Source organism: Rhamphochromis sp. 'chilingali' (genome assembly GCF_963969265.1).
Source record: "Rhamphochromis sp. 'chilingali' genome assembly, chromosome: 21".
Lineage (NCBI taxonomy): Eukaryota > Metazoa > Chordata > Actinopteri > Cichliformes > Cichlidae > Rhamphochromis > Rhamphochromis sp. 'chilingali'.
The window spans coordinates 31,205,438-31,220,077 of record NC_137949.1 but is presented as its reverse complement, the minus strand read 5'-3'; the positions used below and the strand labels follow the sequence as shown (position 1 = coordinate 31,220,077).

At 42.7% G+C, this 14,640-nt stretch overlaps 1 protein-coding gene across 2 annotated transcripts in view; it reads right to left on the bottom strand.

Annotated features, from left to right (window-relative positions):
• The window catches only part of eif2ak4 (eukaryotic translation initiation factor 2 alpha kinase 4), a 28,138-nt gene extending 13,788 nt beyond the window's left edge, over positions 1-14,350 (bottom strand). For both annotated transcript variants that reach the window (XM_080871703.1, XM_080871704.1), the window contains exons 1-24: positions 13,967-14,350; positions 13,715-13,830; positions 12,371-12,473; positions 12,119-12,292; positions 11,552-11,632; positions 11,257-11,396; positions 11,076-11,176; positions 10,826-10,983; positions 10,163-10,701; positions 6,698-6,813; positions 6,271-6,428; positions 5,737-6,176; positions 5,579-5,651; positions 5,400-5,489; positions 5,199-5,321; positions 5,009-5,113; positions 4,799-4,862; positions 4,618-4,697; positions 4,397-4,498; positions 4,249-4,299; positions 3,914-4,150; positions 1,911-1,986; positions 1,498-1,619; positions 1,171-1,220 (exon numbers count right to left, since the gene is read on the bottom strand). In XM_080871703.1, coding sequence (XP_080727829.1) covers positions 1,171-1,220; positions 1,498-1,619; positions 1,911-1,986; positions 3,914-4,150; positions 4,249-4,299; positions 4,397-4,498; positions 4,618-4,697; positions 4,799-4,862; positions 5,009-5,113; positions 5,199-5,321; positions 5,400-5,489; positions 5,579-5,651; positions 5,737-6,176; positions 6,271-6,428; positions 6,698-6,813; positions 10,163-10,701; positions 10,826-10,983; positions 11,076-11,176; positions 11,257-11,396; positions 11,552-11,632; positions 12,119-12,292; positions 12,371-12,473; positions 13,715-13,830; positions 13,967-14,095 — 3,428 coding nt within the window. In that variant the 5' untranslated portion in view covers positions 14,096-14,350. The remainder of the gene's footprint in view (positions 1-1,170; positions 1,221-1,497; positions 1,620-1,910; positions 1,987-3,913; positions 4,151-4,248; positions 4,300-4,396; positions 4,499-4,617; positions 4,698-4,798; positions 4,863-5,008; positions 5,114-5,198; positions 5,322-5,399; positions 5,490-5,578; positions 5,652-5,736; positions 6,177-6,270; positions 6,429-6,697; positions 6,814-10,162; positions 10,702-10,825; positions 10,984-11,075; positions 11,177-11,256; positions 11,397-11,551; positions 11,633-12,118; positions 12,293-12,370; positions 12,474-13,714; positions 13,831-13,966) is intronic.
• Positions 14,351-14,640: the final 290 nt, after the last annotated feature.

Sequence of the window (14,640 nt, the reverse complement as noted above, 5' to 3'; positions counted from 1 at the left end):
ACACGTCCAGCATGAAAACAGGCTTTTTCAACAGATACACAAAAACCTACTTGGTACACGCTTCAGGTGTTAGCACGACCCGTGAGCACAGCACTTTCAGCTATAAAGTGGAGAGGTTAAAGGTTTACCGAGGTAATGAAAAATAACATAACTCGACAAATAAAAAGGAACACTGTGCGTTCTTGTACCTGACTGTTTTCAGAGGAATATTTTGTTTAACCCTAAGATACAATTTCTTCCCATTTCTTTAGCTGAATCTATCAAAAATACTAAAGATAACAGTTTGACGGGCATAAAACATTTTTTGCACCAATAATAGCTCTTTGAAAATCACCTGATACCAAAACTCGCCATGTCTGCATGATGTACAGTGTGTCCTTAAAACGATGAGGAACAAAAAGCCAAAAAAAGAAAAATCTACAGCAGATGAACTGTATCTTAGAATCATGTCAAATAAAATATAATAAAGACTCGACACAGGACTTGGTAGAAATGCTCATTCTTAAAGAAGGGAAACATGGAGAGATGCCTGAGGTAAACCAAATGACACGAACAGAACTGAAAATCTTTGGCAGGTTTTATAGAGTTATGGATACAAAATGAGAAACTTTTAGTTCAAATCAAAGCCAATATGTACAGAGGAGGTTAAGACAAATGTGAGTGTCTACAGCCATCTGTAAAACCAACAAGAAGAGGTTTGAATGTCCTTAGAAATGAATGGAGAACTATTCCTGACGACTATGTAAAGAAAGAATAAGAAAGCTTACCTACGAGAGTTCAGGCTGTGTTCAACAATAACTTTCTAGCTCATTGGAAGTGAACAAATTGAGTCTTTTCATAAACATGTTGCCATGTTTCAATAAACCGCTGCACCCATTTCTCATTTTCCAAGCAAAACATAAAGAGTAAGGGGCGGCGCAAGACTTTTGCACAGTCCGGTATGTTTAAAGAAGGGGGGGGGACTTGATAAAGTATTGATTGCAGACACAAAAGCATATAACTTTCTTTAAACACATTAAAACACAAATTACGTTTGTTTTTTCTTTCACATTTTCTATTAAATATTTTTAAGAACATTTTAAATGAAAAGATTTACCTCATAAACGAGCATCATTATAATTACTTGTGTGCACACAAATGGTCAAAATGACTTCTCAATATAAACTTTACCGTTTCAGATGTGTTACATTGTTGCGAGCGACGAATCTTGCAAACGCGATCTAAAGCGGAAGAAGGAAAAAAAACAAGAGTTGAGACATTGGGTGCACTTGTATAAAGACAGTGAAGTCTGTGCATACCAGGCTGTAATCAATCAATGTGTGGAAACAAGCATTTGGTCCTCGGGGTTCCTGAGGCAGCGGGATCTTAAGGCGGCTGCTGATTGCAGCCTCACACTGTGTGTGTGTTTGCATGTTCCTATGTAAATAGTTTTATGATTGGCGCTCTGTGTGCATGTGTGGACACGTAAACCAGACTCCGTGTGTGTGTTAAACTCACGCGAAGGTCATAGGGCAGCGTAACCAGCATTCCACTATGGTCCATGAAGCAGGCCAGCTCAATGCCATCGTACAACTTCCTGTTCCTGGGGAGGAACAGCGGGGTCTGGACACGCACGGCACCTGAAATCAACACACATTGCTGCTCCATCTTCATAAACCACAATGACCCTGTGATAACTGGTGCATGTGAACAGACAAACTGCGCATAAACAAACAAGTACAGCTGGACATCATCAGCAACGTGCCCAAAAACAACACTCGCACATGCACAGAATCTGTGCTGCCCAACAGTACGCTTATTGTTTAGCTGCCTCTCACTGCTGCAGATGTTGGGGTCTTTAAAAAGGAGTCCACGTAGTGTCAACAAAGGTCGCGTTCACATGCACGCACTCGACAGACACGTGCACTCACCGTGCTTCTTGAAGATCCTGGTGATGCTTTCGTACACATGCTGCTGCAATTTGGCATTGTTGAAGCTGAAGCTGCCCTGAAGGGAGAGCAAACAAACAGCCTCTGTCAGGGATCAGGAGACATCGACTAAGCACTAACAGGCCTTGTGCTCATCTGTGATAGACCAGATGAGAGAGCCAGCTTAGAAAGAAAGAGTGCAGCTATTCCTTTGCCTACAGTGCCATCTAGAGGTAGAGAAGGGAAGAAGTGGATTTTCTTCCACGTAACCCTCCTGTTATGTCCGATTGACCCAGAACAGAAGAGATGTCACATGTCATCTGCATCACTACAGAAAACGAAAAAAATCACAATTATAAAAGAAAATTGTAAAATAATCAATGCCAGTGTTTCTGACACTTTTGGATGAGTAAATTTGCCCGGGTCAAATTAACCCAGGAGCATAATTGGTGTTCCTGGAAACCAACATAACAGGAGGGTTAAGCATTCCTTACAACAGATAGTATGAATTGTGACCTGAAAAAGCACAGGTTTGCAATCATGTTATTTAATCCATACTCTTGGACTTGTATGTATATATATATCTTATAAACACGAATCCAAAAATTAAAGGAACACTTTAAAAACACAACAAATCTCAATGGGAAAAACATGCTAGCTGTGTACACTGATACGGACCGGGTAAGAAATAAATATGATCAACTTGCAGTGGGCTGAATTCAACGACACGCCTAAAATCAAAGTGAAAAGTGATGCAGCAGGCTAGCCCATTTTTGCTGAAATTTAACTGCAGCAATTCAAAATGGCACTTAGCATGCATGGACCATGTGTGCTTATGCCTGACAACACTGGGGCGTGCTCCTAATGAGATGACATATGGGCATAACTGAGCTCTAGGCCTGAGGTCCAACTTGGTGGCGCTGGTTGGACTGAAACCAACGTCCCAGGGATGCGTTATTGCATTTAGATTATATGAGCATGTTATCAATTCCTTCATCCGCTGGGAAATGCCTGCATCCTCTCGACATATGATGCTGGGTATTGTTGTGTACTAGGAAGAACCCAGGAGCCACTGCACCAGCGCAGGATCTGACAATGGTCCATCGACTTCATCCAGATAACATTTTTATGGTGATGAGTTAAGGACCTTCTACGGCCCTGTCCTGCTCTCCTAGAGTAACTGTCCGTCTCCTGGAACCTCCTCCATGCTCTTGAGACTGTGCTGAGAGACACACCAAACCTGGCAACGCCACATATTGATGTGCCGTTCTGGACGAGTTGGAGCACCTGTACAACCTCTGTAGGGTCCAGACATCACCTCATGCTACTAGTGACACTGATCCTACCCTAGGCATCGGCAACCTTCAACATGAAAAGAGTCACTTTAGCACCTCCTACCTTCTGGTGGACAGAAGGGCAGATGACTGGGAGAGGATAAGTTATTGCAGGGGACACAGTATATGTAATAAAAGGGTAAGGGCTAACCACAGGTTTGCTGACCTTGCCCTAGCTAAATGCAAAACTAGTCAAAAAAAAGTCAGTGGCCTCTGCCTGTAAAACCATTCCTGTTTTGGGGTTTGTCTCACTGCTGTCCCTGTAGTGCACCTGCTGTTAATAAACACTGAAGCAGCTGAAAGTGATTAACAACCCCTCTGCTAATACTGCTTACTCTACTAAAAAAAAAAAGTTTACTTTACCTTCCCACTCCCTTTAATCCATCTTTCTGATTGGGCACTCTTTACCAATAGAGCACTTGAACAGCAGGTGAGTGACCTCCGATTTGCCAAATATCAACTTTCAACTCAGCTGGGCTTTGAATAGGAATTATCTGTTACACCATCTGAGCACATTATTTGAAAATCTCACATGAATCACAGCTGTTAAAAACAGTATATTAAAAAAATCTTCCAGCATAGTTTTAATCTGACATCCAGCAAAGATGAAGAACGGCTACAGTAAAATAAAATCCACTGGCAAACGCTTGGTCAGCTCAATCAGCTCCTCACCTTGTAGAGGTCTATATCATAAGCGTAATCCATGACTGGTGAGGTGTTCTGGGCGAACAGCTGGGCCACCATGGTGCGGTAGGATTTGCCGTTGATATTGGCCATGGTATGCTGCAGCACTTCGTGCAACTCCGACTCCTCCATCTGGGGAGGAGGCAGAAGTTCGCTCTTTAGCAGCTCCAGGGCAGTCGGCCGAAGAGCCGGGTCGTGCTTCAGCAGCCACTCGATCACCCTCTTCTGGTAGACATAAAGAAAAAGGCAGAGAGAGAAACAGACCGCTGTTAGACTGAGATTTATACAAGGAGAAGAAAGCGCTGTGCAACAGTCATCCTCACCTGTGTTCCTTGCTCACGTAAAGTAAAGTCCTCTGGGAAGATGATGGGTTCCTGTAAATATGAAGGGAAAAAAGAAAATCGTGTAAGTAAGGCACCAGGTGCAAAACCCCCCCACCCAGCTTGTTCTCAGTCTCTGTCACAAACACACCCCACGCAGCTGACTCAGGACAGCGATGCGCTCGGCCCCCGTGGTCATCGGCCGGTAGGACATCTCAAAGAGGATTATGCCCAAGCTAAACAGGTCAACCTTCTGCAGACAAGAACATGAATAAAAAGTTCTTTAAAACTCGAGACGTTCTCAAATATCAAGTTTTAGCAACTTCTAATTCTCATGCATCCAGACAAATAAGTGAATCTTTAAATTCCTACTTGGTTGTATGTGGCTTTTGTATTTCCCTGAACCTCCGGACTGACATACAGGGCAGTACCGACCATCCCTGTCATGTTACCTGGAGACAGTGATGCAAAATCAATATAGAGCGCCAGTTCAACAGGAATATTATTGCACGGCTATCAAAGGTGTTATGAGTGTTTTCAAACTCTCTTGCACCTGTTGGGTCCGGTTTGGCCATCACCGCAGAGCCGCTCTCCTCCACCTCAAATTTCCCAGCAGCCTTTGAGAGATAAACAGTTGCTTTAACAAGTTATAAGAGCTTCACGAGGAGTTTTACACGTTAATCAAAACAATGAGGCAAAAATCAGTGCCGCCTGTCAGCAGAGCGAAACTGAAAGCTGCACGCCACACTGTAATAATGCGTACCACGTTAGCGGGATGATCTGTAGCCAGGCCGAAGTCGCCAATTTTCACGTGGTCCAGTGAGTCGAGGAAGATGTTGACAGGCTTCAGGTCCCTGTGAATCATGCCCTAGAACGAAGGGGGAACATAAGATATTCAAATCTTGGCTTTAGTCACAGTTATACTCCGTCCAATCAGTGCAGCCGCTCCATACCTGCTCGTGGATGTAAGCAAGGCCGTCCAGTATCTCCCTGAAAAGCCTCCATAACCGATTCTGATCCTGATGCAGGCCTTGATCTATTGTGTCTCGTAAAGTGCTCTTTTCACAGTATTCCATCTGTCAGGAACGGAAACCTCGGATTAGACGTAAAACAGGTCTTTGTTGGTAAAAGTGAAGCACGTGGGGGAAGCTTACTTGTATGTACAGGTAATGTGCCGTAATGAGGTGTCGATCTGACTCTGTGCTCTCCGTTGTGTCGGACGCTGGCCTTTTGCTTGGCTCTACCTGTGGGAGGAAACACCAGCTGGTTGGTGCACCACGCCAAACGCTAACAGACATAACAAAACTAATAAATGAAGTGAAAATATTGGAACCTTTGACATCTCGTCCATGCTTTCATCTCCATTATCAAAAATGATGTCACTCCTTGAGTCATTGTTTGATGGCCTGAGTGGGAAAAAAAGAAAAAGAATGTGATGCATGAGCAGTTGGAGGAGTAAGTCGTCCTTTGGAGGAAAAATAAAAAACGTACAAAAAAGAGGCACCAAAGACATCTTCTTCATCATCGTCGTCATCATCCTCATCATCACTGGACTGGCGTCCGCTGCACCTTGCGCTGGAGGACCTCTCAATGGAGGTGGACCACTCGACTGAGCTGGACAGGGCGGGAGGCGGAGCGATGTCCTCCACGTCGTCAGGCAGGCCGAGCTCGTTGAGGCGCTCCGGTGCATTTTTGCGCTGTGGCGCCTTGTCGGCTGAGCTCAGCGGCTCGGAGCTGTCGGTGTTGCTCAGCACACCTGTGGCAGGCAATTCGTGCCTCTCGATCCACGCGTTGTAATAACGGACGATATTCTCGTGGTTCAGCCGCGACAGCAGCGTCACCTCGCCTTTGATCCGTCGGAACTGCTTACTGGCTGGGTTCACCTGGATGCGTTTCACCGCGTAGTAACAACCGTCTAGTTTGTTCTGAACCTGGATGCGGGCAAAACACAAAAGACAAAAACTTTACTGCCAGATAAAACGAGCGAGAAAGTTCACACAGGGTAAGTAAACTATTTCAACCCACTTTAATTACAGCACCGAAAGCTCCTTTTCCCAGAAGCTGCAGCTCCTCAAACTCGGAGACAAACCGAGAAATCTGCCTGTGCTGCAAGACCGAACTGAAAGGAGCATTGAGGATGTGACTCCGGGGGATGACTGATGATGCAAAGTCCACAGCTAGATCTGAGAGGCAAACAAATCAACATCTTGAGCAATTTTAAGAAGAGAAATATAAAACTGTTAACGGCTCCTTAAATGCAAGCACTCCCTCAGTATAAAAAATAAAAAAATAATCCAAAAAAGGAAAAAAAGAGTTAAAATTAAACGTTGTTAATTTTTATTTATCTTTATTATTCGAACATTTTCGACCCCAACTTTTATACTGTAACCAATTTAAATAACGATTTCACTGCATTTTTTGTCATCTGTGTTTCCATTTGTGTCACTGTCACCTTCTGGGCTGTTGTCCTGGTACTGTGAAAGGTGCTTAGGCGAGGAAGGCTTGAGGAAAGAATGGTCCAAGAGCTGCTGAGCTGTCCAGCGCTCAGTATCATTCAGACATAAACACCTACAACGCAAAGACACATAAAACCCACTATTAAGCAATATCTGGCACATGCAAAAGAACAGGAACACAAATATACTGCACTGTGTAAAAGTGGGCCACCCCTCATTTCTTCAGAATTTATTCCAAGGAGCCAGACTTTTTTTTCTTTTTTAAATGGTCTTGAGAAATAGTTCTCTTGATTTTCTGATGATCTTTAAAAGTTTTAGAAGTCCAGTCCATGTGCCTCCCTTTTCCTAAAGCATTTTTTTGTTAAGTTGCTCAACACTGACCTATGAATCACTCAAGCATAAGGCATCTAAGTCGAGCGACGGCCCAGTGTTAACACCATAAGAAAACTGTATCTTTAGCCACTTTGTTACTTCCAAATCTTCCCATTTCTCTGGCAAAGAAAAAAAAGGAAACTTTTTCCAGGCATAAAATATAAAATAAATATAAAACTGTATTTTTGCATCAACAAGTTGATTCTCAAAGATCAATTAGTTAAAAAAAACAACAACTTTGTATCTCAGCATCGGTCCTTAAAAAACTAATGTTAGGAAACAAGTGGAGGGGAAAAGAAAAAGAATTGGCATGCCTAAAAACCCCAACATTATTGCAGCAGTGTGGGATCATGTTGACAGAGAATGGGGGGAAAAGCAGATAATATTCAAAGAAGAGCGCTGAACGTCCTTGAAGCCTGGAGAATAGAGCTGGGCGATATGAGATTTTTTCATATCACGATATGTTCTTTTCATTTCAGGCGATAACGATATCTATCACGATATCAGCCAAATAACTATATTTGTAAGATTTAAATGTGCCGTTGCTCACAAGTAAAATGTGAAATAATCAGCAGCTTGTTTTTAAATATTTATTTCCCATAATAAGTTCAACAGGGTAGATGTACTTAAGGAACATGAGACTTTTTCAGATAAATAAAGGCAAATATTGCAAACTACACAAAAGGCAGCCGCTAAAGCGTTTAAGTTTCAAAATAGAACAAACGAAACAGACTAAACTGTCAATTCCACTTAGAAACAAAATATAAATTCTAAAAATAAATCTTAGTTTGTTTTACAGAAGAACAGACAAAACTGACTAACTTTTGTCAATATCAAATAAACTGAGAACTAAAAGGAAATTCTCAATCTCTCCTTGTTGTATAGCTTAGCTTTTCAAACAGTTTTAACAGTTACTTTAGTCTGACAAAAGCCGAATGACGAATCAGCGCTTCCAGTCAGAGACTGAGGCTACGTCCACACGTACACGGGTATTTTTGAAAACGGAGATTTTCCGTTTTCGTTTTAAAAAATAATCCCGTCCACACATAAAGGCAGAAATGAAGGAAAACGCTGCTATGAACATGCCAAAGCAGCAGGTGGCGCTAGATTCCTAACCGTGCAGAAATGTTGGCCAATCAGAAGTCTAGAAGCCTCGGTGGGAAAAAGTAAACAAAGCTGGGGCATAGAAGCAGAACCGAGTCGTATGTGTGGAGGGACAGTAACTGTGTGTATATGTAAGCATTTAAACACTGCAGAGAGTAGAATTAACAGTATTGTAGAAATTCATTTCACCGAAACAATAACGTGGCGCACTGTGTGACGCATGCACCAGTTTATTGTATTTCCAGTCTTGCTTTCGGCACAATTTACAGTGCACGCTACTCTGTTTTTTGTCAGACTTGAAATAGCCGAAATACCTTCACACTACGGAACTTCTATGGCTCTTCCGTTCGACAATCTCTCCGGCGTTGGAACCATCATCTGTTTTCTCTTCGGTCACGCTCGGTTGATTTTTCTAGTCGGCACACTCATTTCCTCCATTACGCGCTGGCTGCTTCCCAAACAAACACACGTGCGGCTTGGCACTTGTGCTGTACGTAACAAGTCACGCGACGTGACGCTGCGGCTGTGATTGGTTCGGCTCTGCGCTGCTTAATTTGGATTGGCTGACCTTTTTTTTTTTTTTTTTTTTTTTTTTAAAGAGGACAAGAGCGGCGAGGTCTATCGCGATAGCTTAATTTTTCTATCGAGTAAAAGTTATATCGCGATACATATCGTTATCGTTCTATCGCCCAGCTCTACTGGAGAACTATTCCTGAAGGCTAGAAACAACAAGAAAGCTGCCTAAGAGAGTTCAGACTGTGTTGAAGAATAAACGTGGTCACACCAAATATTGATTTTCCAGCTCATTAGAATTGGAAACTGCATTTCCATGTACGTTTCCTTGCAAAATATAAAGCAATGACAGGTGAGCTCAAGACTTTTGCACAGCAATGCATCTTACTCTACAGGCTGCAATGCAAGCAGACAGCAAAACACCAAGACCCAAAGGAACAAATCAGGGTCTCTGCATGTTTGAGCCCATTTACAACAAATCACATCTGTTTATCATTACTGAAAATCAGACCACAGCGTGGAAGAGCCCGTCCTCCGCCTCTCCTTGCAGGCAGTCGCTGTTTTTTGTTCATTTTGTTTTTTAGCAACACAAGATTTGAGCTCCCATGATTTAAACAGTTGATTGATTAGTCAGTCAAAGCATCTGGTAACCATTTTTATGATCGAAAAATTTAATTAAGCAATCTTTCGTGCCAAACATCTGATTGCCCCGAGATATTAAATCCAAGAACTGTTCAACTTTTCTACTCGTTTTATATTCTAACAAATTAGAGGCTTGTCGCAGCAAAACAAGACATTTTAGTGTAGTCACATTGTATTCTGGGATATTATAAGAGACCGATTTATACGCTTTTATTAAGTTAATACTTTCAAATCAACACACACTCACCGATTACCTTTTAGGTATACCGCATGTTAACTGCATGTTAGCTCAAATATACAACCCTATGACAGTAACATAATGCATTTCAGCATGCAAATGTGGTCAAAATAACACGCTTAAGTTTAAACTGAACAGCAGATTTGTGATTTAAGTGACTCTGAATTGGCTTCTTGTGCCAGAAGTGCTGATTATTCTGAATATTTCAGAATCTGCTGTTCTACTGGGAACTCTAGGTTTTACAGAAAATGGTCCAAAAGGCAGAAAATTTCCAAAGAGCAGCTGTTCTCTGTGTGAAAATGCCTCGATGACGTCAGTGCAGAATGATCAGACTGTTTCGAGCTGACAGGAAGGCAAAAGTGATTCAAATAACCACAGATTACAACCAACTTATGCAGAAGAGCAGCTCTGAAAGGGGTCACAGCAGCAGAAGACCACACTGGGTGTCACACCTGTCAGCTAAGACAGGTTGTTCATTTGCATTATAAGTTGGTGACAACAATATAAATAGAAATTGTTTGTTATGTAGTGAGATTAACAGTAAAACTACAAAAATATACAACATTATGAGGAATTATTCATCGATACATACTTCTGAAGGAAATCCTGAAAATCAGCAGGCAGGCTACTCGGCACTGTCACCGGATACTCCTTCACTTCCTTGCCTTGACTCAGAGCCAGCAGCATCAGTCCCAGGTTCCACACGTCGCCTTTCTTGCCCGTTCTCGTTGGCATCGCCGTTTCCTCGGAGAAACGCACGCGAGCTTGTTCGAAAATGTCTTCTTTGCAGATGTCAGCAAACCTCTTTGATAAACTGTAATCGGTCACTCGAATGTTCCCCTCGGAGTCCACCAGCACGCTGGAGGGCCCCAGCTGTTTGTGGACCACGGAGTTGGAGTGCAGATAGTCGAGAGCGGTCAGCAGCTGGGCCGTGTAGTGGCAGAGCTTATCCAGAGGGACCGAGCCGTGGGCGGTCAGGCTTTGGTTCAAGCTGTTCCCGGCCACGTGCTCCACCAGCATGTAAACCACGATGCATTCCTCCTTCTCGACCACGCTCAGCCCCAAGTATTGCACCAAGTTTGGGTGCTCCAGCCGCAGCAGGGAGTTAAACTCATTTTCTGCTGCATGGATCTGCACAACGCAAGTTGAAATGTGCCAAGCTTTAAGCATGCATGTTCGTAAAGGCTTTATAAGTTAAAATGCAAGATTTAATCAGCAAATTCTTAATAAAAAGCCCCCCTTCCTCTCTACTTGCCTGTTTTTTACAGTTTTCAATCCTTCCTCTCTCCTGGGTGGTGAAGAACTTGCTCATCTTTTTGTTCCACTGCAACGACCACTCATAGATCACAGCAAAATCGCCAGAGTTCACCTCAAACCCGCAATAAATGTTACGACCGAACCGTTCACTTACACCTGTCGGAAACGCACCAAAAAAGAAATACATTTAAAGAGACATATTACGTTTTTCGCCACGTGGCTGGCAGCGCCAGTCTGATGGCCCTCACCTAAGCTTTTCCCTTGGTGCACAGCAAGCTCTCCAAAAACATTGCTGCTGAAGTGAAGAACCTCCTGCGGGCGACTGTTGTCCTCATTAACCGTGTCCCGTCTGGTGAAGGAGACATATCGAAGCATTATTACTGCACTTTGTTAAACATGAGAAGCTTTTTCTGTATGTAGGACGTGTACCTGTGGCGGGAATTTGAGGTAGTCCGACGGCGATTGCCAGCTGCTTTCTTGGCTTCAAACACTTCGGGAGCTGCGCCTCCTGGGCTGGGTGGACTCTTCCCCATCACAGACATCGAATGCTCCATGCTCCCGAGTCGCTCCTGCAAATAGAAAGCCATTTAAAGAGTCACTTACAATACTGATGGCTTAGTTATACGGGTTGCTCTGACTGCGATCTATAACATCCCTGTGATTTTACTGATGATTAACGAAATCAAGTGAATCAAATCAAATAGAAATCAAACAGCGAGAACACCTGTTTAGCCATTTCCTTTCTTCTCTTTTCCTCTCGCTTTTCCTCTTCTCTCCTTTGGATTTCAGCCATGATTTCTTTTTCCTAAAGGAATAAGAAAATTCCATCACAATACACCTTTTGCAGCTTACTTAAACTGTCAGTGTTAAAGATTTTGCTCCAATTAAGAATTTAATTTAAGATACTTTGCATTTTTTGTGGTAAAACTCCCATGACAGGAACCTAAAAATGATGTTTTCCACATCAGCTGATAAATGCTATATTCCTATTATAGTCCTAAAGTCATAATAGCCGATATCTGGCCTAAAAAAATTGAAGGACACAGCATGAATAGTACCCCTATCATCATCACAAAAATATTTATTCATAACCAACTAACAACAGTAGAAAGCTGGAATTTGCCAGTTTTCCTAGTAAAAGAGTGAATCATCAGCCTGAACTGTTTCTAGAAATCACAGACGGTCAGGCTGTGAATGAATAACATGAAATGATCCTGTTTGTGACCGGACCACACAAATCACTTGGGCATTACACTGCAACCTAATCAGCGTTTCTTCCTCCTGTCCTAACCATCTCCTCCTCCTGCTTGCGTCGTTGGTCCAGTCTCTGCTGCTCCTCCAGCGCTAGTTTCTCCTGCTGCCTCCGCTGGTTCTTCAGCATCTCCTCGTGGAAGGAGCGCGACGGAGGCTTGTTGTGTTCGCTCAGGAAACCCTGAATGTGATCCGCTAGCTGGTAAATCATCACCTAAGTTCACAGGTAAATAAGTTAATGAAAATCTCAACACACATGGGACTGCACGTGCGTCTGCGAGTGTATGCTCACCTCTCCGCATCGTTCCGCCGCCAGCTTGTTGAGTTCAGCTTGGAGACTTTTGAGGTTGTCGTTTGAAAGGCCTTTGGCATTCTTCAGCTCCAGTTCTGGAGGCCTGTTAGTGCCCAATAATGTCAAGTTAGTCAGACATAATAATTAAAAATACATCCCTGCTTGCCTGTGGTAGTCATGGCATTAAGGTGACCTACTCGTTGTATTTTTACTCAGTTGTATATAGTATTTGTATTTGTATTCTATTTTTATCTTATTGTATATTTATTTTATTTTATTCTACTGTATATAGTATATTATTTTATTCTATTCTGTACAGTTGTGTACTGTATTTATTCTTATTGTATTCTAATTTTTGCCTCATAACTTTTGCACTGTCCACTTCCTGCTGTGACAAAACAAATTTCCCACGTGTGGGACTAATAAAGGTTATCTTATCTTATCTTATCTTATCTTACTCATGAGATGAACTACTGTTATGTTTTTCATAACTCTCAGCTGTTCCGCTATATTTATATTCGTGTACGATTTCTTTTAAACAGATACTTGTGCTTTTTAATGCCTCTTAATGCATTTTAAATGCAACCTGACCCATAAGGCTCTCCCAGGATAATGTGCAATAATGTTAAAAAGTACTGCACGTGTTTTATTTAGCATTATTTGGACTTTCAAAGATTGTCACTAGTCTTTTGCAATGTGATAATTATTTTTATTAGTGTGTGCTAAAATATGTGACTTTACAGGACTGCTTGAATGGTATTTAATTTCGATATTTTATCTATTTAGTCACTATTCTAGCCATTTTTGATCCATACGTCCCAAATTACAGATCCTGAGTCCCTTTTATGGAAAGAAAGACTTTTATCTTTCATAGTTTTGGGGATATTCATGTTCAAGTATTGTCTGAGATTTTAAATTGTGAAAAAAAAAAATACTCGAAGTGGGAAAGTGTACAATAAATAATCCAATAAAGAGGGCAAGTGTAAGTTCAAGTATATAAATAAGGGTGAGCATGGTGGCAACAATAGCGTTGCCTTGTAAACACGTGTTACTCAGTGGGAGTTGCACAGAGACCGTTAAAATAAAAGCGAGCTGTCTTCAAAGCTTTGCCAGCTTCATTCTTTCGTCTGCAAACTTTATCAAATAATATTCCAAAATCTGTGCATTCCTTCACATTTTCCAAAGCTGCCCAGTGGGCCAGACTGGAGTCTTTGCCAGGCCCAACTCTGGCCCGTGCACCTTATGTTTGAGCTGCCCTGTAGTAGATGGTCAGTATGTGAATGGACACCTTGCAGTGCAGCGACAATGATGGAGAATTGGCAAAGAAAGGGAGCCAGTACTCACACGTCCGGATACGTGGGAGGACATTTGACATGCAGGTCCACGGTCACGTAACACTCCTGTCCGTTGTTTAGCCCATTGGGCCGCAGACAGAGGTACACCTCTGGTGGCCTTTTAACCTGAAAACCAAATCAAAAGGAGCCTCGTTGATTTGCACTGCAGTTTACTCCAGTTAACACTCGTATATGCAAACACTTGGCAGTCCTCTGCATTCCGCTAACATGAAGATTGCACACAGATAGAAGGTGGATCTACCTTCCAGGGGTCGTTGCTCCGCAGATCCTTGAAATCATCTTCAAAAATAGACGCGAGGGCTTCTAGTTCGTTTTCCTGCTGAACCGCGCAGTCGTCTGTCCCGTCCGCTGAAGTGCGCTGACTGCTCATTCTTCTGCCTCAGCTACATGGCAGTCTCCCCGTCCGCACGCCCACAGCCGTCAAACAGAAGGAGGAAGCGGATCCGCTCAGCGCGCAGCTCCAGCCCCGGACTCACCGCACTCAGCTCCCCCGACTCTGTAAGCTCGAAACTCCGCAGATACTCAGCTTGCCTGACATGAAGTACCGTCACATAGTGAACGCCAACTTACCACGCAGTCGACGGACGACCACAACAACGTTGTATCTGGCGCATGCCTGTTGTAAGTTGCGCGTCGCATGTGAAACGTCATCACGTAGCCGTGTCGAAGAGGGCCTCCAGAGAGCAGTAATCATCACGGTCTCTGTGTGAAGCCTGTTGAGAGTGGAATTTCCCCTTGTGGGACGATAAAGAATTTGAATTGAATTGGTGGAAAATGTTGGTTAGTTTTAATAAACATTTTTTTAAATATGTAGTTTAATATGTGATTTATCAGTTTAAGTTACAGTCTTCAAAAAAAGGAAATACACCATATTTCAATGCTAAGGTTTAATGAGGACGTATCAGTCATCAGTAG